The sequence below is a fragment of the Onychomys torridus genome, chromosome 3 (assembly GCF_903995425.1).
Source record: "Onychomys torridus chromosome 3, mOncTor1.1, whole genome shotgun sequence".
Lineage (NCBI taxonomy): Eukaryota > Metazoa > Chordata > Mammalia > Rodentia > Cricetidae > Onychomys > Onychomys torridus.
Window position 1 is genome coordinate 74,479,990 of NC_050445.1, and position 21,544 is coordinate 74,501,533.

General features: G+C 45.2%; 1 protein-coding gene across 3 annotated transcripts in view; it reads left to right on the forward strand.

Annotated features, from left to right (window-relative positions):
• The window catches only part of Pclo (piccolo presynaptic cytomatrix protein), a 341,154-nt gene that overhangs the window by 158,706 nt on the left and 160,904 nt on the right, over positions 1–21,544 (forward strand). For all 3 annotated transcript variants that reach the window (XM_036180305.1, XM_036180306.1, XM_036180307.1), the window contains exons 4-5: positions 9,590–10,327; positions 16,355–21,416. In XM_036180305.1, coding sequence (XP_036036198.1) covers positions 9,590–10,327; positions 16,355–21,416 — 5,800 coding nt within the window. The remainder of the gene's footprint in view (positions 1–9,589; positions 10,328–16,354; positions 21,417–21,544) is intronic.

Consider the following 21,544-nt stretch of genomic DNA (forward strand, 5'->3'; position numbering starts at 1 on the left):
AGTAAGTGACTTTACGGTAAGGAATTTAAGCCAAGCACCTGGAGAAAGGAGCCAGTATAAAAAGCAATTTGAAATTGAATTTATCTGGAGACAATGCACCATAAGAAAGCAGGCAGTCTTATTTATAGACCCACCCACCTTGTTTCTTGCATAATAATAAATAGACATTAAATGGTAATAATTAGAAAGAAGCAACATGTACAACCTTTATCTCTTACAGTAAAATGTGTATAATGGAGGGCAAAATACAAACCACAGAAGTCAAGGACGTCTACCCTTAGCCTAGCATCTCCCTCCTGTGTGCTTGTTTGGCCTGCGTTATTCTCAGAGAGTACTTTTCCTGATTAGATTGCAAGAGCAGTGAACTGGCTTTTTCTCAGAATGGTGGGTCTTCTTTTCTTACCTTAGTGCTCTGCTGAAATAGTCCCTGAGGAGACAGTACATCTGAGGACCACCTACGGTGATCTGCTGAAGGGGGTTACAATCCTGTTGCCTGGAGCAACATGCACACAAGGAAACATTTCAGTCAGAAAATCAGAATGCTTTTAGGAAAAAGCAAGACAAACAATTTGATCTATGACTCCACCCTGCTTAACTGATGAGTACATGTAATTATTATTAAAATGGAATCATTTTATTAATTAGAAAGACGATGGAGAATTAAACACAGGTGACTCTTGAAAACTCGATGCTACTCGGTGCAATTATGTTTGGTTGATACCAAGAGATAAATAGTTGGTAAATTAAACTCAAATAACCTTTGCTTAATTTTAAATAAAATGAAAATTATTATAAAATGTAATTATTTTTTTTTTCTTTCAAGACAGAGTTTCTTTCTCTATGTAGCTTTTGCACCTTTCCTGGAACTCACTTGGTAGCCCAGGCTGGCCTCAAACTCACAGAGGTCCTCCTGGCTCTGCTTCCCAAGTGCTGGGATTAAAGGCGTGCGCCAGGTGGAAATACTAAGTTTTAAGATGCTAGGCTTAAAACATTTTTTCTTTCAAACTTACAGGTTCCTTTCCTCTGCAAAACCCTAAATGAGTATTTCTCAGGGTCCTCCTTAAATTCCTTCTTCTGTCCCCTTCTTTTTCTTGGTAGTGGTGAACTTAGAGATTAGTAGTCATCATAGATTTTGCCCACGTTTATATTTTAAATAGTCTTTTTACATTTTTTTCAATAATGGTTTTTTCAGTTTAGAAAACAATGACTTGCCATGTGTCTACCAACAATCAACAAAACAACCAGGCATTTTCAATTTTCATCTTGATTAATGCGCTAAGATAGAAAGTCTGTTAGGGTCGGCGTCCAAAACAGAGAGCTTCACTCCGATATCGGGTCACAAATGAAGCTTTATTAGCATGAGCTCGTGGGGCACCAGCACGAGGAGTAGCTGGTGACCCCGAGTTTAAGGCTCACAGGCCTTTTATGAGGCAGTTCTACCAGGGCAGGGGAGTGGGGTCACCCAGAGTGCAGACATCTGGACGCCAGATGTCTCCTCGGTCTTTCTCAGAGTCTGGGTAGGTAAACGAATTCCAAGCTTATCTAGCAAGGGGTTATTTGGCAAGCATTCTTCTCAAGCAATTTATCTTGCAAACACAACCGCAGGTGGTCATCCTGCAAGCATCCTGTTAGCACAGCATGATGGGCTAACTTTTCTGGTATGGGGCGTGGGGGCAGAGTGCAGTATTTTCCACTGAATCTACAATTAGCAGAGCTGGGGGGGGGGCTTGTTTCCCTTACAATGGCCTTTCATTCCCCCCTTTCTCTTGTGCTGACCTTTAATCCTAAAGGTCACTGCCAGATACCGGCTGGTATCGTTGTCTCAGGACCATCATCTTAACCCCATTTACCTGGGATCGTACAAAAGCCGAGATTCAATTGAGGATACATGGTCCAATCATGAGGATAAGAATTAATACAACAAGTGGTCCTGTGAGGGCTGACAATAATGTAGTTAGCCATGAGGATTGATTATACCATCCCTCAAGCCAGCTTTGAGAGCCTCGTAAGTTCTTTTCTCTGGCATCTAATCTTAAGTTTGGTCATCATCGATTCCCTTACTACACCTGTATGATCCGTGTAGAAGCAACAGTTTTCCTTCAGGGCAGCGCACAGACCACCTTCCTTTAAGAACAGTAAGTCCAGTCCTTGTCTATTTTGCAGTACCACTTCTGATAGCGAAGTTAAAGACTTTTCTAGGGCAGTAACGGAGGTCTCGATTGCTCTCAGGTCTTGTTGGACTGCCGCTTCTAGGATCCCCAACTGCCTAGGGCCTTCAATTAATGCTGGTGCTCCGGTTCCTACCCCGGCTAGCACTCCTGCTCCTAGCAACACAGCTAGGATGGCACTGACAGGTTCTCTGGAGAACTGAGTCCTGCCCGCAAAATGCTCCTCGAACTCTTCAGCTGGGTAATAGACTAGCCTCGGGTAGAATCGGACAAGGACACAGAAGTCTCTAGAATGTTTGAAACTTGCAACCGAGACACACGGGGTGAGTCCTGTACTGCATGCCCAATATAAGCCGAGGGCTGGGACAAGGAAGAGGGACCCATTTGTGGTTGTTACGTTCTCTGTGCAGGCACAGAGGGGTCTCCCCGAGGTAGGGGTATGTCCTAGACAGGTTCCCAGGCCTGTTACTTCGGGTAAAGTTAACATATGCTTGGTCCCCCAATCACAGCTAGCCGAGGTGTTGTAAGTGAAACTTTCATTCATAGCCATCCCCTCATAATAAGGAGGGCTGAGCTGAAGGCAGATCCAGCAAGAGTCAGTGAGATTGGGATAGGTTGAATTCAAAGCCTGATATCCTCCTTTGATTAAGTTTATAAGTCTTTCTCCTGTCCCTAGGCCTGGGGGAGTTGTTGGAGGGCCTGAAATGCTTTTTGGGAGTGTGGGGTGAATCTCAGGCTGATAGATTTTAGGCGTGGGCCCCTTTTGGTCCAGAAGGACCGAGTTTGGGCCAATAGCCGGGCGTACTAGTGTATTATCCTTGTTTAGCCTTATCTTAAAGAGAAGCCCAAAATCATGTCCAGGAGCATTGAATCTCAAACCCCAAGTCCGACCTTTGTACCATTCAGCTAGAGATGTGGATTTTTTTCCTTCAGTAGTGAAGGTTATGTTTAGTACATTACACAGGGAGGTGTTCTGGCATCCCGTGATGTGCTTACCCTTAGGTGCAAGGTCATCTGGGTGGCAAGGATGATGAACCGGATAAGGGCCCCTGGCCGGTTTAGGGTAAGTGATGTTTCGCCCTACTCGGATCCAATCCCATGTAGAGCTAGGTTTCCAATATGTGGTTCCAGTGGTTTCGCATCCCCAAGCCTTACAGTATAGGGATTCTGGTCCCCCGCACCTATGAATCTCCCCTCTTTTTCTACCATCTTGGGGGCATACATAGAATGACAAATAATTGAGGAGGCATCTCCTCCAGGGGGTGGCTCATCCCTGAGGCCTTCCATCATTCATTTTTCCTTCACTTGTTATGGGGAGTTCGCTACCAGGTTCCTTCCCCTGCAAGTCCCAGGTGTCTAGTCCGGCTGCTAACTGACAGATATCTAGCTGGAGTGTAGGCCACCAGGTTCCCAGTGGGTAGTCCAAGCTAGACACTGTCCACACCATACCCCCCCGTCCCAGATATCACTTGCCAAGTTTGTGGTTGTGGCCAGTGGGGGTTTGTCTGGCCGGCTTCTGCACCTAATGCAGAGCTTGAGGGGATGCTCAGTCTGCTCCACAGTCCAGTCCAAATCAGCATCCAGGTCAGGGGCAGGTTTGAGATGGGAGCCATGAATCCAGGCAGCAATCCCGTCCACCTTGACTGCCGTCGGGGTGGTCAGCAGGACTTGGTATGGTCCTTTCCACCGGGGTTCCAAAGTCTGATGCTGGTGTCTGTGGCCGTATACGAAGTCCCCCATGTGGAACTGATGGGCAGCGCTGTCCCCGCCAGGTTGGTACGCAGTGGACAGTTGCTTCCACAGTGTATGCTGGACAGATGCTAAAGCTTGCAGCCTGTCAGACAGAGGGGAAGGCATGATTTCTCCTTGCTGGATGGTTAGGTTCTTAACTGGGGGTGCACACCCAAAGAGCAATTCAAAGGGGGTAAGACCCATGAAGGAAGGGGTATTTCTAGCTCTAAAGAGGGCATACGGTAGGAGCATCGTCCAATCTCTAGAGCCAGTCTCCATGGTCAATTTGGTTAAGGTCACCTTAATGGTCCTGTTGGTTCTTTCTACCTGTCCAGAGCTCTGGGGTCTGTATGCACAATGCAGCTTCCAATCAATCCCCAGTATTTTTGCCAGTCCCTGACTTACCTGGGCCACGAACACTGGGCCATTATCTGATCCAATTACCTAAGGCAGTCCAAATCTTGGGAAGATTTCTTCCAGGATTTTCTTAGCAACTATTGCTGCAGTCTCCTTTTTGGTGGGGTAGGCTTCTACCCATCCTGTAAAAGTGTCTACAAACACTAGCAGGTACTTTAGGCCATACTTAGCTGTCTTTACCTCGGTGAAGTCTACTTCCCAATGCTGGCCAAGGCGGGTTCCTCGTAGTCTTTTTCCAGGGGCCAGTTTCCCAGGATATGCATTTACCTGCTGGCAGGCCCGGCAAGCAGCTACCACCTTCTCTGCCATTTGTTTCTTCTCAGATGGGGAGAGAGTCTTATCTTCTGTAGTCAGCTGGATCAATTTTCTGCTGCCCAGATGGGTTAATTTGTGGATCCTTTCCAGAGTGTCTTTCAGAAGTTCCGGGGTGGAGACTCTTCAGGAGCTGGATCCTCCAGAGTCGAGGCGTGAATGGCCAGGCTCCTTGGATCCCGGAAGGCAGCCTCCTTTGCCTCTTGATCGGCCTTCCTGTTTCCCGCTGCCACTGGGGAGTCCCCTTTTTGGTGCCCAGGGCAATGTACGATGGCCAGCTCTCGGGGCAACATTACAGCCTCCAATAGGGCCCCAATTTCTCTTTTATTTTTGATTTCTTTTCCAGCCGATGTTAGTAGCCCTCTCTCCCGATATATTGCCCCATGCACATGCGCTGTTGCGAACACATACCAGCTGTCAGTATAGATTGTGGCCCGTTTCCCTGCAGCCCTGGTGAGAGCTTGCGTGAGCGCGATCACTTCTGCTTTCTGGGCTGAAGTTCCTTTCGGGAGGCTACTAGACCAAATTACCTGATTTTTGTCCACTACGGCTGCTGCCACTTTCCTCTGCCCCTCACTCAGGAAGCTGCTGCCATCCGTATACCATATCAGATCAGAGTGGGCTAGAGGCTAGTCTGTTAGGTCCTTTCGGACCCCGGTCTCTTTGGCTAGGATGGCCTCACAGTTATGAACTAATTTATTCTCACCCTTCTCCGGGGAGATTGGGAGGAGAGTGGCCAGATTCAAAAGGGACGGGGGCCCAAATGTGATGCGGTCTCGGTCTAGTAGCATTGTCTGGTAATAGGTGGCCCGGGCATTGCTCAGCCATCGTTCGGGCGGCTGACGAACAATGCTCTCTAGCGCATGGGGAGCAATGATGGTCAGGTGCTGCCCCAGAGTCAATTTGTCTGCGTCTCTCACCAGAGTAGCCGCTGCTGCCACTGCCTGTAGGCAAGTGGGCCACCCTTTAGCCACTGGGTCAAGTCGTTTGGATAAGTAGGTGACTGGCCTTTTCCAGGGTCCGAGAGCTTGCGCTAGTACACCAACCGCCACCCCCTTTTTCTCGTGGAGGTACAGGGTGAAGGGCTTACTCACATCAGGAAGGGCGCCAGGGCAGGTGCCAACAGGAGTGCCTTCTTCAGCGTCTCGAATGCTGTCTGGTGTTTCTTTTGCCAGACAATGGAGTTCTTTTCCTTGAGTAAGGGGGAGAATGGCTCAGTTATGGCGGCGAATCCTGGGATCCATAGGCGACAGAACCCTGCCGCACCTAGGAACTCCTGCAGTTGACGGCGATCCGACGGGGCCGGGATGTTGGCCACCGTTTTCTTTCGGGCATCTGTCAGCCATCTTTTCCCTCCTTCAAGAGAGTAGCCGAGAAAGGTGACTCGGTTCTAGCAAATTTGTGCCTTCTTGGCGGATGCTCTATACCCCAATTTTGTCAAGGTACCCAGCAGTTTCTCTGTCCCCCGCCTACAGGCATCTCAGTTGTCAGTTGCCAGTAGGAGGTCATCAACGTATTGGAGGAGAGTGACCTCGGGGGTTGTCTCTCAGAACTCTCGGAGGTCCCGATGCAAGGCCTCATCGAAGATGGTTGGAGAGTTCTTGAATCCCTGTGGGAGCCTAGTCCAAGTTAACTGCCCTGTTCTCCCTTTCTCGGGGTCTGACCATTCAAAGGCAAAATGTTTCTGAGAGTCCGGGTGAAGGGGCAGGCAGAAGAAAGCATCCTTCAGGTCTAAAACTCTGTACCAATTTCGTTCTGGGGGCAGCGTACTTAGAAGGTTGTAGGGGTTGGGCACTGTGGGGTGTATGTCCATTACTCAAGTGTTTACTTCCCGTAGGTCTTGGATGGGTCTATAATCATTAGTTCCCGGCTTCCTTACCGGCAGGAGTGGAGTATTCCAATCCGATTGGCATGGTCTTAGTATGCCAAGTTCTAGGAATCGTTCTATGTGGGGTTTGATGCCCTCTCTGGCCTCTCGGCTGAGGGGGTATTGTCTTACCCGAGCTGGAACTGCTGTGGGTTTTAAGGTGACCACAACGGGTGGCTGTTCTACTGCCAGTCCAGGTCCCCCTGTCTCTGCCCAAGCCTCCGGGAACCTGCGGATCCATTCTTCATTTCCCAATCCTGTGGGGATCATGGTCAGTTGGGCCGTGGGGATGGTGGTCCCATACAGCCGATATTCCTCTGTTGCTGGGAGTTCTAGAGTGAGGAGGCGGAGGTCCCCGACCATGGGATGGGCAAACTTTAATTCAGGTCCTTGGGCAGTGAAAGTTATTTGGGCTCCTAATTTTGTCAGGAGATCCCTCCCCAGGAGAGGCGCGTGACAGTCAGGGAGGACCAGAAAATAATGTTGCACAGTACCTTTCCCCAAGTTGACTGTTCTCTGAGTGGTCCAGGGTCTCTCTCTACTCCCATTGGCCCCTTGGACTAGAGACTTATGGGAAGATAGTGGCCCAAGTGGTTGTTGTATCGCTGAATAGACTGCTCCCGTATCTACTTCAAAGTCGACTGGGGTCCCCTCCACTTCAAAGGTTACCTGGAGCTCGGGGAGGGGTTCTGAACCCTGACTTCCTCAGTCCTCAAGGGCCAAGACTGACTGGCCTCGTCCTCTCTGTTTTTTGGGGCACTCTTGGGCCCAATGACCCTCTTCCTTGCAGTATGCACATTGGTTAGGCTTTAAAGGCGGGCGACCTCCTTTGCCTTGAGGCCCTGAGTTGTCTTTCACTGCCACTGCCAGGATCCGTGATAAATTTCAATTTTGCCGCTTCTCTCTTTGTCTTTCCTTTTCTTCTCTCTCTTTTTCTAACCTAGCTTCTTTTTCCTCTGCAGTTTCTCTTTTATAATAAACCTTTTCTGCTTCCTTGACTAAATCTCTCAAACTCAGTCCCTGCAAACCATCTAATCTCTGTAACTTGCATCTTATGTCTGCAGCTGACTGTCCTATAAAGGCCATTGCTACCGCCCCCTTTTGTTCTTCAGACTGTGGATCGAAAGGCGTATACCTCCTATATGCTTCCATGAGCCTTTCAAGGAAGGCAGAGGGGGTTTCGTCAGGCCCTTGGAGAACCTCACTTACCTTAGCCAAATTAGTGGGCCTTCTGGCCACTGCACGGAGACCTGCCATTAGAGTCTGGCAATAGAGGGACAGATGCTTCCTACCTTCCGGGGTATTTGGGTCCCAGGTTGGTCGTCTCAGTGGGAAGCACTCATCAATCAGGGTGGGGAGTTGAGTCAGTCGCCCATCTGGCCCAGGGACTAGTTTCCTGGCTTCCAGGACAATGTGCTCTCTCTCTTCCATAGTGAAGAGGATCCCCAGGAGCTGCTGGCAATCGTCCCAAGTAGGTTGGTGGGAATACATGATAGAATCTAAGAGACCTGTTAATCTGGAGGGGTCCTCAGAAAATGGAGGGTTATTATTTTTCCAGTTATATAAGTCAGCGGAAGAAAAGGGCCACTATTGAGAGCGGGCATGTCACCCCCGGCCCCATCATCGACCGTTCCCCCAATGGGGCGCAAAGGCAGTGTGATAGCCAGGGGTGCCTCATCCGTGGGCCTTGCTCTCCTCTGGCAGGTTCCCTGTGCTGGACCTGACAGAGAGACCAAGACAGACTTGGGCCCAGTCTCTGCCGGAGGTCGTGGTTCGGGCCGATAGGGAGGCGGTCATGGCGGTGGTGGGCAGTCTAAGGCAAATGAAATGAGGTCATTCTGGGATTCAGGTAAGGGGGGTTGAGGAGGGGATGGAGTCGGTAATGGAGTCGATTGGGAAGGTTTTGTCGCGAGAATCAGAGCAGAAGTGAGTGAAGGTGCTATAGGAGCAGTCAGGAAGGGTCGGACCCACTTAGGAGGGTCAGTCACCAGATCCTCCCATACCCAAATGTAGGCCTGCTGGTCCGGGTGTCTGTGCGAACCTGGAATGAAAATCTTTTGTTTGACTGCCCTAATTATATTAAGATCAAAAGTACCATCTACTGGCCACCCAACTCCAAAGGTGGGCCATTCAGACGAACAGAAAGTCTGCCACTTTCCCTTCCTCACCCGAACCACCAGGTTCAATGCGTGGTCCGTCACTGCCGACCAATGAGAGAGGGTTAGGGACAAAGGGGTGGAGGCAGACTTGGCGGCAGACTGTCCCATTCCAAACAAGTAGAAACAGACACAGAAGGACACAAAAATCGAGACACAACACACAAACAAGACAAGCCGGCAAAATGGTAGGGAAAATGAAGCCAAAAGATTGTCTATTGGCCCGGGCCGTCTGAAGAATCTCCTAGACAAAAGGGAATCAGATGGGGCCCCTGTCTCAGGGTCCCCACACTCCAGAGCATCCTCCAGAGCTGCAGCCTGTGGGTTCAAGACACGTCTGTCCCCCACCGTCCAAGGGTCCTCACGGTCCGCTTGAACAGCTGCTTCCCCGATGACTCACCACCATCCTTACCAATCTCGGTGGGACCGCCAAATGTTAGGGTCAGCGTCCAAAACAGAGAGCTTCACTCCGATATCGGGTCACAAATGAAGCTTTATTAGCACGAGCTCGTGGGGCACCAGCACGAGGAGTAGCTGGTGACCCCGAGTTTAAGGCTCACAGGCCTTTTATGAGGCAGTTCTACCAGGGCAGGGGAGTGGGGTCACCCAGAGTGCAGACATCTGGACGCCAGATGTCTCCTCGGTCTTTCTCAGAGTCTGGGTAGGTAAACGAATTCCAAGCTTATCTAGCAAGGGGTTATTTGGCAAGCATTCTTCTCAAGCAATTTATCTTGCAAACACAACCGCAGGTGGTCATCCTGCAAGCATCCTGTTAGCACAGCATGATGGGCTAACTTTTCTGGTATGGGGCGTGGGGGCAGAGTGCAGTATTTTCCACTGAATCTACAATTAGCAGAGCTGGGGGGGGGCTTGTTTCCCTTACAATGGCCTTTCAATCTGTGACAACCCTAATTTGCTCATTGCTGTTTGTTTTGCAGATTCAAGAATGGCTTTGCTTAAATTGCCAGACGCAGAGAGCAATATCAGGACAACTCGGAGATATGGGCAAAATGCCGCCTGTATCACCAGGCCCCAAGGCATCCCCTGTGCCTGCCCCTGTGGAGCCGTCATCTCAGAAAACACCCGCAGGGGCCCATGTAAAGGGTAAAAAGAAGGAAACAGAAGCAAAAACTGAAACGGAAAAACTTATTCCAGAAAAAGAAACACCATCAATTGAGAAGACCCCTCCAATGGCCAGCACAGATCAAAAGCTAGAAGAGAGTAAACTAGACAAGAGCAAAGTTTCAACCTGGCAAGAGAAGAAAGAGCCTTCTGAAATAGAGCAGCCACTCTCCGAAGATAAAACCGGAAAGAAGCCACCTGCCCAAGAGAAGTCGGCACTTGCCCAAGAAAAACCACCGCTGGAAGGAAAGAAGCCAACCCCCGAAGAAAAGAGATTACCCCCAGAGGAAAAGCCGCTGGCCTCGGAGGGGGAAGAGAGGCGTGACATACTTGAAGCTCAGGTAGGCATTCCCGAAGAGCGCACAGGAAGAGTGGCCGCTGCAAAAACAGTGGAGGAAGCCAGGCAGCCTGAGGCCGGGACTGCGGGTCTGCCAAGCGAGACTCCTCAGACTCTGCCCAAGGAAGGAGAGAAGGAAAGGGGAGCAGTGAAACCCCCACAGGTGGAAGGCGGTGGTGCCACGTCTGGCCAAGGGGAGCCCGGCAAAGAAAAAACAGTAAGTTGTGTTTCCTGTCATGAATGTGTAGATCACAGGTTTCCTTAGTACCTGATCTGATCACGGAGAAGATGGCTGTGAAAGCCTTTAAACCATGAATTACGTTTCAGAGAACTCTATTTTTTTTTTCACTCAAATGAAAAGCAATGGCATTTTGATACCTCAATCAAATTCCATAAAGCATAGAGATAAAATTCTCTAAATTATACAGAAAAATGAGATTTTTTTTTATAGCTCCATGTTATCTTTTTTAAATCCACAATGGTTGTATAAGTCAGTTTATCTCTTTTCCTAAAATGAAGTATTATTAAGGTTTTGTAAGAGGCAAGTAGTTGTTTGTGTTGTTTTGGATGGTTTTTCTTCTGATAGGTTTCTAAGCTGTGGTCAGCCACAAATTTCTCGGTTAAAAAAAAGAGGCATGGTCAAAATCTAGAATGAATGGAAATTTATGAATTCATATTTAATTATAGATTTTTTTCTTATGATTTAGTGCCCTACATTCAATATGGGAGGATTAGTTATAATCTGCATATAGTATAGAACAATACGTAACTTTTCCTTTAGTGAGAGGTTTCATGAATGCTCTATTTTAAGTAATATTTGCATAAGTGATTCTGCAATTTTAAAGGAACTCTATTCTTTCAAAATATATTAATTTTAATTAAAATCTAATTACATCATCCCTTCTCCACCCTCCTGTCTGTTCCCTCTAGCCCCTGTCAGCCCCTCTTACCCCTTACTCCCTCTCAAAGTGATGGACTCTTTAGCTTTTATGTTGATTGTTATGTATATATTTGTGTGCATGTATATATACACAGGAGTTAAAATACAAGCTGCTTAGAGAGCCACAAATATCTTATATCTAGTTAAATAACCTTAATTCATAGAGGACACCAATGATTCATAGAAAAATGACTTATTGTATATCTATTAAAATTCCAAGTAGAAGTTAAAATTGCAACTCTGAATCAGTTTGTAGGAGTTTGCTATTTTGTGTTCACTTCGACACATGCCTCCCATCTCCACCCTCTCTCTTTCTCATTCTGATCATCTTTTGTGGGTTCTGCATTTGCCATTTTCAATATTTCCCTTTGTCATTTCCATTTTCCCTTTGATTTTTCCTTCTTTTCTATCCAGAGAAGTCACATAAATAACCTTTAAATTCACATGTCCATATGTGTCTTTATTTTGGGTTTCAGAACTGTGTTTTTATGTGCCCAAGTAGATAGATAGTTTCCCTTTAAACGTCATTGTAAATTGAAGCTCAAAATGCTTGACTATTACTTGTTTTTCATTAGAACCCACCACTCTGTCTGGCTTTCTGTAATAGTAACACCGTCATTTACTTGTCTCTTGTCTTCTGGCACTAATCTGAGGCCAGATTAGGTTTCTTTTTTTCTTGCCTCGGTCCTCCATGCCATTATTGATTATAAGGACATTCCTCTATTTAATGTTTCCCTGAGTTCCTGAGTTTGTTATTCTCCTAATGGTTATAGACGCAGATTCCATCAAGTTTTTTCTGCACTTTCAAGTATTTTACTTACTCCATGTGGGATCTCATTTGATCATTTGTTTTACCTTGGTATGCTGCTAATCAAATGCCTGTAGCAATACGGGAAGTGTCAGTTCCTTAATGATACACTTGTGAGTTCTTTGCATTGTAAGTTTTAACCTTTGTGTATGTTTGTTATTGTTTTATCTGCCACTAACCTACCATAGAAAAGGGTTTAGCTGAAACTGTATAATATAAGCCATATTTCTCCTTTACCAAACAATTAGCTTTAAATTAACAATGAACAAATTAAGTGGTTGCTTCACTATATTTTTTTCTTATAGTAGAACTTCCAATTTTCTTTTAGGATTTTGTAGATCATGTGAACAATTAACAGGAAATTAAAGAACACCAATACTATCAGTCTATTTCCAAAATCAAAAATAAAACTTTCAGTCTTGCATTTAAATGATATCATAAACATTCTAATATTTTGATTTCCTGCCTTGAGTCATTTACATAGCAGTAAGGGTATCCACACCTGTAAGATGAATTTTTATTATTAATAAAAAAACCCGTAGCCAGATACTGGAGTGAACACCGAGAGATCAGGGAATAGGATATGCCACAGCCAACCTCACCTCACCAACTCCTCAGATTCCAAAGAGATTGACTTCATGTATACTCATGCCTATATGCCTTTCTGTCCCTGCCATCTCATTTCCTTTCTCTGCCTAGCTACATTACTTCCTCTCTGTCCGTACAGACCTCCAGACCTCTATAGTTAGTGCTTGGGATTAAATGCATGTGCCACCACACGGGGCTCTGTTCCCAGTGTGGCCTTGAATTCACAGAGATCCAGATGGATCTCTGCCTCCACAATGCTAGGATAAAGGGCGTGTGCTACCATTGCCTGACTTCTGTGTTTAATATAGTGGCTGGCTTTTTCCTCTGATCTCCAAATAAGCTTTATTAGAGTGCACAATATCTTGGGGGGAGACACAATATATCACCACACACCCCCACAGTGGATAGTCCTGCCTAAATAGCTTAGGTTGGCTTTTCACCCTCTGGTATCTGACTGCAATATAACTTCTCTGCAACCCTTACCATTCTCTCCTGGTGAGAAATCAAATCCACAGATGCTTCGTGTGTTTCTTATTGCAGAGATTGTTTTCTCTGCTCTGGAACTGTCTGGGCTTCTCAGTGTGTGCCTGTGCAGTGCCTTCCCTGCAGGTCCTGCCCCTCACCGAGGACTGGAAGTCAGCCTCTCCTGCTGCAGAACTCCCTCATTCAAAATCCAAGCAATACCCCTCGTTTACCTCTTACCATGGTCTAGGCACTTTATAAAATCCATTTCCTGCTGTCTAGCCTACACACATATTGATAATATAAGCATTATAGTGGCTGTTTTAAAAATGGGTAAATTACATTTTATACTCCAAATACAAGTATACTTGGAGGGAAGTAGCAGAATGAGGGTCTTAGTACAGTTCTGATTACAAAGCTTCTATTCACAGCCACCACCTAGGAGGATTTTTCTCCTGGGACATTTCTGACATAAGGTATTTCCTTATTAGCCATCTCCTTTTGTAACTTTTGGCACAATCTTTTGGGTAATTTTCACAACTTGTATATCTGTACTAGTTTATATTCTTTTATCCATTTGTCAGTTGTTTCAATATTGTGTTGTTTATATTTCATTGTGGCTAAATCATTGTTTCTTTATTCAAGATTCCTGAATGTGTTTATTATATAAAATTAAAATGAATATATAATATATTGAAATGAATATATTTGAATATTATATATTTGAAAGTATACTTCTTTAAACTTTTTAGTTTTGTATTTTTAAGTCATGTTGCTATAAAATTCTGTCTTTTTACTTATTTATCCAAGCAGGAAACCTTTAGTCCTTATTTCATATGCCATACTGAAAAACTACAGTCCTGCAGATGGAAATTAAATTAACAGAGATTTTAAAGTGGACTTTGGTTTCTGTTTTAAGTAACTGAAGGATTAATATTCAAGTTATCTATTGACATAAAATACAATGCCTGCATTGTTTTGTGACTGCATAATCCGAGTGAAAAACAATCAAGTGTTCTGGTGAACTATTTTATCTTTTTCTTGGGCTGAGTTAAAGGACTTAATCTTGATTGGAGAGCTTTAGTTATTCATATCTGCAGTCTGTCTCAACATAGACCTTCTAGAAATGATTAAAGATATCCCTGTGTTCTTTCAGTCCATTTAAAATAAAGTCCAGAAAAATTAACCAAGCACTTACTGTTATCTGTCTTTGCACATTTTTATATGAATCCTAGAACTCAATTTTTTCTTTATTAAAAAAATTTCATTCATTTTACATACCAACCACAGATCCCCTCTCTTTCCTCCTCCCGCTCCCCCCAGCATTCCCCACAACACCCCCATTCCCTCTTACAAAAAGGTAAGGGCCTCCCATGGGGAGTCAGCAAAGCCTGGTACATTCAGTTGAGTCAGGTTCAAGCCCCTCCCCACCCCCGAATCAAGGCTGCAAGAGGTGTCCCACCTTAGGTAATGGGCTCCAAAAGGCCAGCTCATGCACCGGGAATGGATCCTGATCCTACTGCCAGGGGCCCCTCAAACAGACCAAGCGCTTATGCAGACGGCCTCGTCCAGACCCATGGAGGCTCCACAGCTGTTGGTCTAAAGGTCATGAGTTCCCACTAGTTTGGTAGAACTCAATTCTTAACTCTTATCATCTTAAGAAACTTTTGTCTTCCTTCTATGTAAAGTGCTACCGGCTTCAACACATGTGGAAAAAGCACAGATGAATTTGGCAAAGCATGTATATTTTTGTGCATTGTCTTCCACTAGGTTCCCCACAAAGTCCACCAGCAACAGAAGGTGTCAAGCGGTGCTAACTCATTACTGCCTTCTCTCTGACTCGTCTACTGTCCAATCAATCGTGATGGATGCTCACAGGAGAGGGGATGCTTCAGTCCCTGCTGTCTGTTAGCATGGTTCAAAGACTGAAGCTTAGCCCCTGAAATTCTTGAGTGATTATCTTCAATGCATAGATGAGCAAAACTCAAGGAACTAAAATTCTTTGCATGGAAAACATATACTACAATATAGGCCAATGTGATGGAATGTAATGATAACCATTAAAAACAGATAGAAAATGTTTTCTTTAGGGGAAATGAAAAATAACGTTGCTGTTTCAAAGCTGGGCCTACAACAGTACTGTTCTCACCACTTGACTTCATCGAAGGAAATGAAATTTGTATACAAAAACAACCTAACTGAAATTTTATTCTTATTTCATAATTTCAGAGGTTGTCCTAAATGGTATTTACTGTAAAAAGTGAAACAGGTAATTAATAAAAAAAATGTCAATTTCCTGATGATTCAAATAAAAAATGAGTAAATTTTGGCCAGGCGATGGTGGTGCACGCCTTTAATCCCAGCACTCGGGAGGCTGAGGCAGGCGGATCTTTGTGAGTTCGAGGCCAGCCTGGGCTACAGAGCTAGTCCAGGAAAGGCCCAAAGCTACAGAGAGAAACCCTGTCTCGAAAAACAAACAAACAAAAAGTAAATTTTTACAAATCAGTAATATTTTATACACCTATATGTGTGTTCTATATGTTACACAAAAACATGGTTGTTAAATTTCTATCTTTAAATATTATTTGACTAAATAGATGAATGTTTTTCTTTAAATAAGTACACTCTTACAAATTTTTGCAAATTATGCACAACCCACAATAAGCCACAATGGGATAACCCTCCCCTATCAATCACTAATGAAGAAAAAATGCCTTACAGCTGGACCTTATGGAGGCATCTTCTCAATTGAGGTTCCCTTCTTTCAAATAACTCTAGCTTGTGTCAAGTTGACATAAAGCTATTCATCACAGAGGAACTGAAGCAGAGAAAACCACAGTCAGAATGTATTTATGAAAAACTTTTCAGTTAAATAAAAGGAATACACACATACATAGGAGAGACTGACTCTTTTAACAATTTAAACTTTGTCACAATGTAAATGTATTGATACAGATAATGTATTTGAAGAAAAGTGAAATTAAAATGTAAAGGGCCCTCATAGCATTAATGGAAGAAAATCAAGTAACATTGAGAATTAATATGTAATTTAAATTTAGGTTAAATGAAAACGAACCTAAGTTAGTGGTTATCAACTGTTGTCAATTTTGTCCTCATACAAACATTTATAAGACTATCATCATATGCCGAGGGTAGTGGCATATACCTTTAATCGCAGCACTCAGGAGGCAGAGGCAGGCAGACCTCTGTGAGTTCAAGGCCAGCCTGGGCTACAGAGTGAGATCCAGGACTGGCTGTAAAGCTGCACAGAGAAACCCTGTCTTGAAATAGGAAAAAATAACAACAACAAAAAATACCCTATTATCATATAGCTGAATTTTTCCATAATCATTCCTCAATTATTAATGGTTATTTAATAGCAATGGCAAGGCTCTGTGATTGGTTTGACTCTAATCCATTTCCCTGTACCTTTCCCACTCTACCAGGAAAAGGAAGCGGACAGGTCAGACACCTCCAGTTCCCAGCAGCCCAAGAGTCCACAAGGTCTGAGTGACACGGGGTATTCTTCGGATGGAATATCAGGTTCTCTGGGTGAAATTCCAAGCCTTATACCAAGTGATGAAAAAGATTTGCTCAAAGGGCTCAAAAAGGACTCCTTCTCACAGGAAAGCAGTCCTTCCAGCCCCTCAGACTTAGCAAAACTGGAAAGTACAGTACTATCCATTTTGGAAGCTCAGGCAAGTACACTGGATGAAAAATCAGAAAAGAAAGCACAGCCCCAGAGAGTTTCTCCGGAGCAGTCTCAGGACCAGCAAACAACACAGATTCCATCTGAAACACTGGATGTCACTATTTCAGAAGAGGTCAAAGAGAGCCAAGAAAAGAAAGAAAGTTCAAAAAAGGATAGCCAACAAGGCTTTCCTTCCAGGAAGGACCATAAAGCAAAGCCGGAGCTAGCTGATGACCTCAGCCCCAGAAGAGCATCCTATGATTCAGTGGAAGACAGCAGCGAAAGCGAAAACTCCCCTGTTGCACGTCGGAAGCGGAGAGCTAGTGTTGGCTCATCAAGCAGTGATGAGTATAAACAGGAAGACAGTCAAGGTTCCGGGGAAGAGGAGGACTTCATTCGCAAACAGATCATAGAGATGAGTGCTGATGAGGATGCTTCTGGCTCTGAAGATGATGAGTTCATTCGCAGTCAGCTCAAAGAGATTGGCGGTGTTACTGAAAGCCAGAAGAGGGAAGAGACAAAAGGGAAAGGGAGGAGCATGGCAGGAAAACACAGGAGACTGACTCGCAAGAGTGGCGCTAGCTTCGATGATGACGCAGGGAGGCGTCATTCCTGGCATGACGAGGACGATGAAACGTTTGATGAGAGTCCTGAACTCAAATTTCGAGAAACTAAAAGTCAGGAGAGTGAAGAACTTGGAGTTGCTGGAGGAGGAGGGTTACGTCGGTTTAAGACGATCGAACTCAACAGTACAATAGCAGATAAATACTCTGCAGAATCCTCTCAGAAGAAAACAACTTTATATTTCGATGAAGAGCCAGAATTAGAAATGGAAAGCCTGACAGACTCACCTGAGGACAGATCTAGGGGAGAGGGATCCTCTAGTCTCCATGCATCCAGCTTCACTCCTGGCACATCCCCTACATCAGTATCATCACTTGATGAGGACAGCGACAGTAGCCCAAGTCATAAAAAAGGAGAGAGCAAGCAGCAGCGCAAAGCTCGGCACAGGACACATGGCCCCCTTTTGCCTACCATTGAAGATTCTTCGGAGGAAGAAGAACTGAGAGAGGAAGAAGAACTCTTAAAAGAGCAAGAGAAGCAGCGAGAATTGGAGCAGCAACAACGGAAAAGTTCTAGTAAGAAATCAAAGAAAGACAAAGATGAACTTCGAGCTCAGAGAAGGAGAGAGAGACCAAAGACGCCGCCCAGTAACCTCTCCCCCATTGAGGATGCATCTCCCACAGAGGAACTGCGCCAGGCAGCAGAAATGGAGGAGCTCCATAGGTCCTCTTGTTCTGAATACTCACCTAGCATAGAATCAGACCCAGAAGGATTTGAAATAAGCCCTGAGAAAATAATAGAAGTTCAAAAAGTGTATAAATTGCCAACAGCTGTGTCTTTGTACTCGCCAACAGATGAGCAATCCGCTATGCAGAAGGATGGGGTCCAGAAGGCTCTGAAAAGTGCTGAGGAGATGTATGAAGAAATGATGCACAAAACCCACAAATATAAAGCTTTCCCAGCTGCAAATGAACGAGATGAAGTCTTTGAAAAAGAGCCATTGTATGGTGGTATGTTAATAGAGGACTACATTTATGAATCTTTAGTAGAGGATACATACAATGGATCAGTAGATGGCAGTCTGCTCACAAGGCAAGAAGAACAAAATGGATTTATGCAGCAGAGAGGAAGAGAGCACAAAGTAAGACTCCCAGAGCAGATTTATGATGATCCTATGCAGAAAATTACAGACCTCCAAAAAGAGTTTTATGAGTTAGAAAGCTTACATTCTATGGTGCCTCAAGAAGACATAGTTTCAAGCTCTTACATCATTCCAGAAAGCCACGAGATAGTGGATCTGGGAACCATGGTAACTTCTACCAGTGAAGAAAAGAAATTATTAGATGCTGACACTGCCTATGAGGAACTCATGAGGCGGCAACAGATGCAGATAACAGATGGATCCAGTCCCACACAGACCACCATTGGGGATGACATGGCCGAGTCCACTATGGATTTTGACAGGGTGCAAGATGCATCTTTGACATCAAGTATCCTTTCTGGAGCATCTCTGACAGACTCAACCAGCAGTGCCACTCTCTCCATCCCAGATGTTAAGATAACCCAACATTTTTCAACAGAAGAACTGGAGGATGAATGTGTAACTGATTACACAAGAGAGATTCAAGAGATAATCGCCCACGAATCACTGATATTGACCTACTCTGAGCCTTCAGAAAGTGCTGCATCTGTCCCACCCTCTGACACACCTTCACTCACATCATCTATTTCTTCAGTCTGCACCACAGATAGCTCCTCACCTGTTACTACCCTGGATAGCCTAGCCACTGCTTATACAGAGCCAGTAGACGTAATAACAAAATTTGAAGACTCTGAGGAAATTTCTTCATCAACTTATTTTCGGGGCAGCATCATAGACTACCCAGAAGACATAAGTGTGTCTTTAGATCAGACCATCCCACCAGAAAGTAGAGCTAGTGCTGATCATATTTTGATTTCCTTCTCGAGTATAGCACCGTCGGTCACAGAATCTGTAAGTCCTAATGCTGACAGGCCACAAGCAGACAGCGTGTCTACTGACTTACCTCTATCTGAAAAGGATCCAATAAAAGGCAAGAAGGAAACTGGGGATGGAATTATTCTAGAAGTTTTGGATGCTTACAAAGATAAAAGGGAAGAGTCTGAGGCTGAACTAACAAAAATGAGCTTACCTGAAACTGGGTTGGTCCAAACACCTTCTGTAACAGTCCCTCAAATGAAGGAACAAGTTTTCTCTCCATATTCTATATCTGGAAAGCTCCCTGGTCAGGAAAAGCCCACATATAGGTTACCATCAGCTGGTCTTCCCGTTTCTACCCCTCCATCTAAGTCTCGCCCCTTTTTCCGAAGTTCTTCTTTGGACATTTCAGCCCAGCCACCCCCTCCTCCTCCACCACCACCTCCTCCCCCTCCCCCACCTCCTCCTCCCCCTCCTCCACCATTGCCCCCAGCAACTTCACCTAAGCCAACCCCTTATCCTAAAAAAAAGGTGGCAGTGGCCCCTCCAGTGACTCCAACGACGATTGTTACCACCCACGTTGATACTATTACTCCAGTAGAGGCCACAACTGCTCGGAGGAGTGATGGGGTAGCTGCAACCAAAATCTGCACTGCTGCACCTCCTCCTGTCCCTCCTAAGCCTTCTTCAATCCCAACTGGACTTGTGTTTACACATAGGCCAGAACCAAGCAAACCCCCAATTGCCCCCAAGCCAGCAGTTCCTCAGCTTCCAGTGACTACACAGAAAACAACCGATGTATGCCCCAAACCAACAGGTCTATCTTTGACTTCAAGTATGTCCCTAAATTTAGTGACTTCAGCAGACTTCAAACTGCCTTCCCCTACCTCTCCACTTTCCCCACACTCTAATAAATCCTCACCAAGATATTCTAAGTCTCTAATGGAGACTTATGTGGTTATTACATTGCCCTCTGAACCTGGGACTCCAACAGATTCTTCTGCTGCTCAAGCCATTACCAGTTGGCCCTTGGGATCACCCCCAAAAGATCTGGTTTCCCTGGAAACAGTGTTTTCTGTAGTTCCTCCTGTGACAGCTACAGAAATTCCAAGTTCTTCACAGCCAACCCTGTATGCACCAGGAGCTTTGGAGACATATTCCATCCCTGTTGTAACTCCATCTCTATTTCAAGGAACTCCCACTTCACTTACACAGTTTCTTCCTACAGAAGCTTCAAAAACAGAGGTTTCTGCAACCAGAAGTGTAGCCCCAAGTGTGGCTCCCAGAAGCGTTTCCATACCCATTCCTCCAGAGCCTCTTGCTCTGGACAGACATCAGTACAAGGAAAATGGAAAGTTACAGCTTATTGGTGATGCCATTGATTTACGTACAATACCAAAAACAGAAGCTAAAGCAACTGAAAAATGTATGGATCTTTCTGCTTCTGCAATGGATGGGAAAAGGCAAACCACAGCCACTGAAGTTTACGGGCGACAAATTAGTGCCATCCAACCTTCTATCATAAATCTCAGTGCATCTTCCTCATTAGTAACTCCAGTCACCCTAGACTCTGAGACAGTGGCTGTTGTCACATGCACAGATACTACAATTTACACAACAGGCACAGGAAGCAAAGTGAGCGCAGAGCATGCAATGATGTCACCACTCCAGCTTACTGTGTCAAAACATACTGAGTCACCATACAGGATAGCAAGTGGCCAGACATTTCCTATGATCAGAGATGAAGCTCCAATAAATTTATCCCTATGTCCTTCAGCTCAGGCAGTGACACTGGCTGTTACAAAGCCCGTCACTGTACCTCCTGTGGGTGTCACAAACGGCTGGATTGACAGCACTATGTCTCAGGGGGTCACGGATGGAGAAGTGGTGGATCTCAGCACATCCAAGTCCCATAGGACTGTTGTTACAATGGACGAATCTACTTCAAGTGTGGTGACGAAAATAGTAGAAGACAGTGAAAAACCTGTTGACCTGACTGCAGGAAGAAGAGCTGTGTGCTGTGACATGGTTTATAAGCTGCCTTTTGGAAGGAGCTGCACAGCACAGCAGCCTGCAACTACCCTTCCTGAAGACCGATTTGGTTATAGGGATGACCACTACCAATATGATAGATCAGGGCCATATGGTTACAGAGGGATTGGTGGAATGAAACCTTCCATGTCTGATACTAATTTAGCAGAAGCTGGACATTTTTTCTATAAAAGTAAAAATGCTTTTGATTATTCTGGAGGAGCTGATGCAGCAGTAGATCTAACTTCAGGGAGAGTGTCTACAGGTCAGTATGATATAGTAATAGACCCTGCCTTGAAATGCCATTACGGTGTTATTCATCTCGTTTCAGGATGAGAAAATGCCCCTCCTCTGTTTTTTTTTTACGTTTTGGCTTTCCTTGGATGTTCTGGC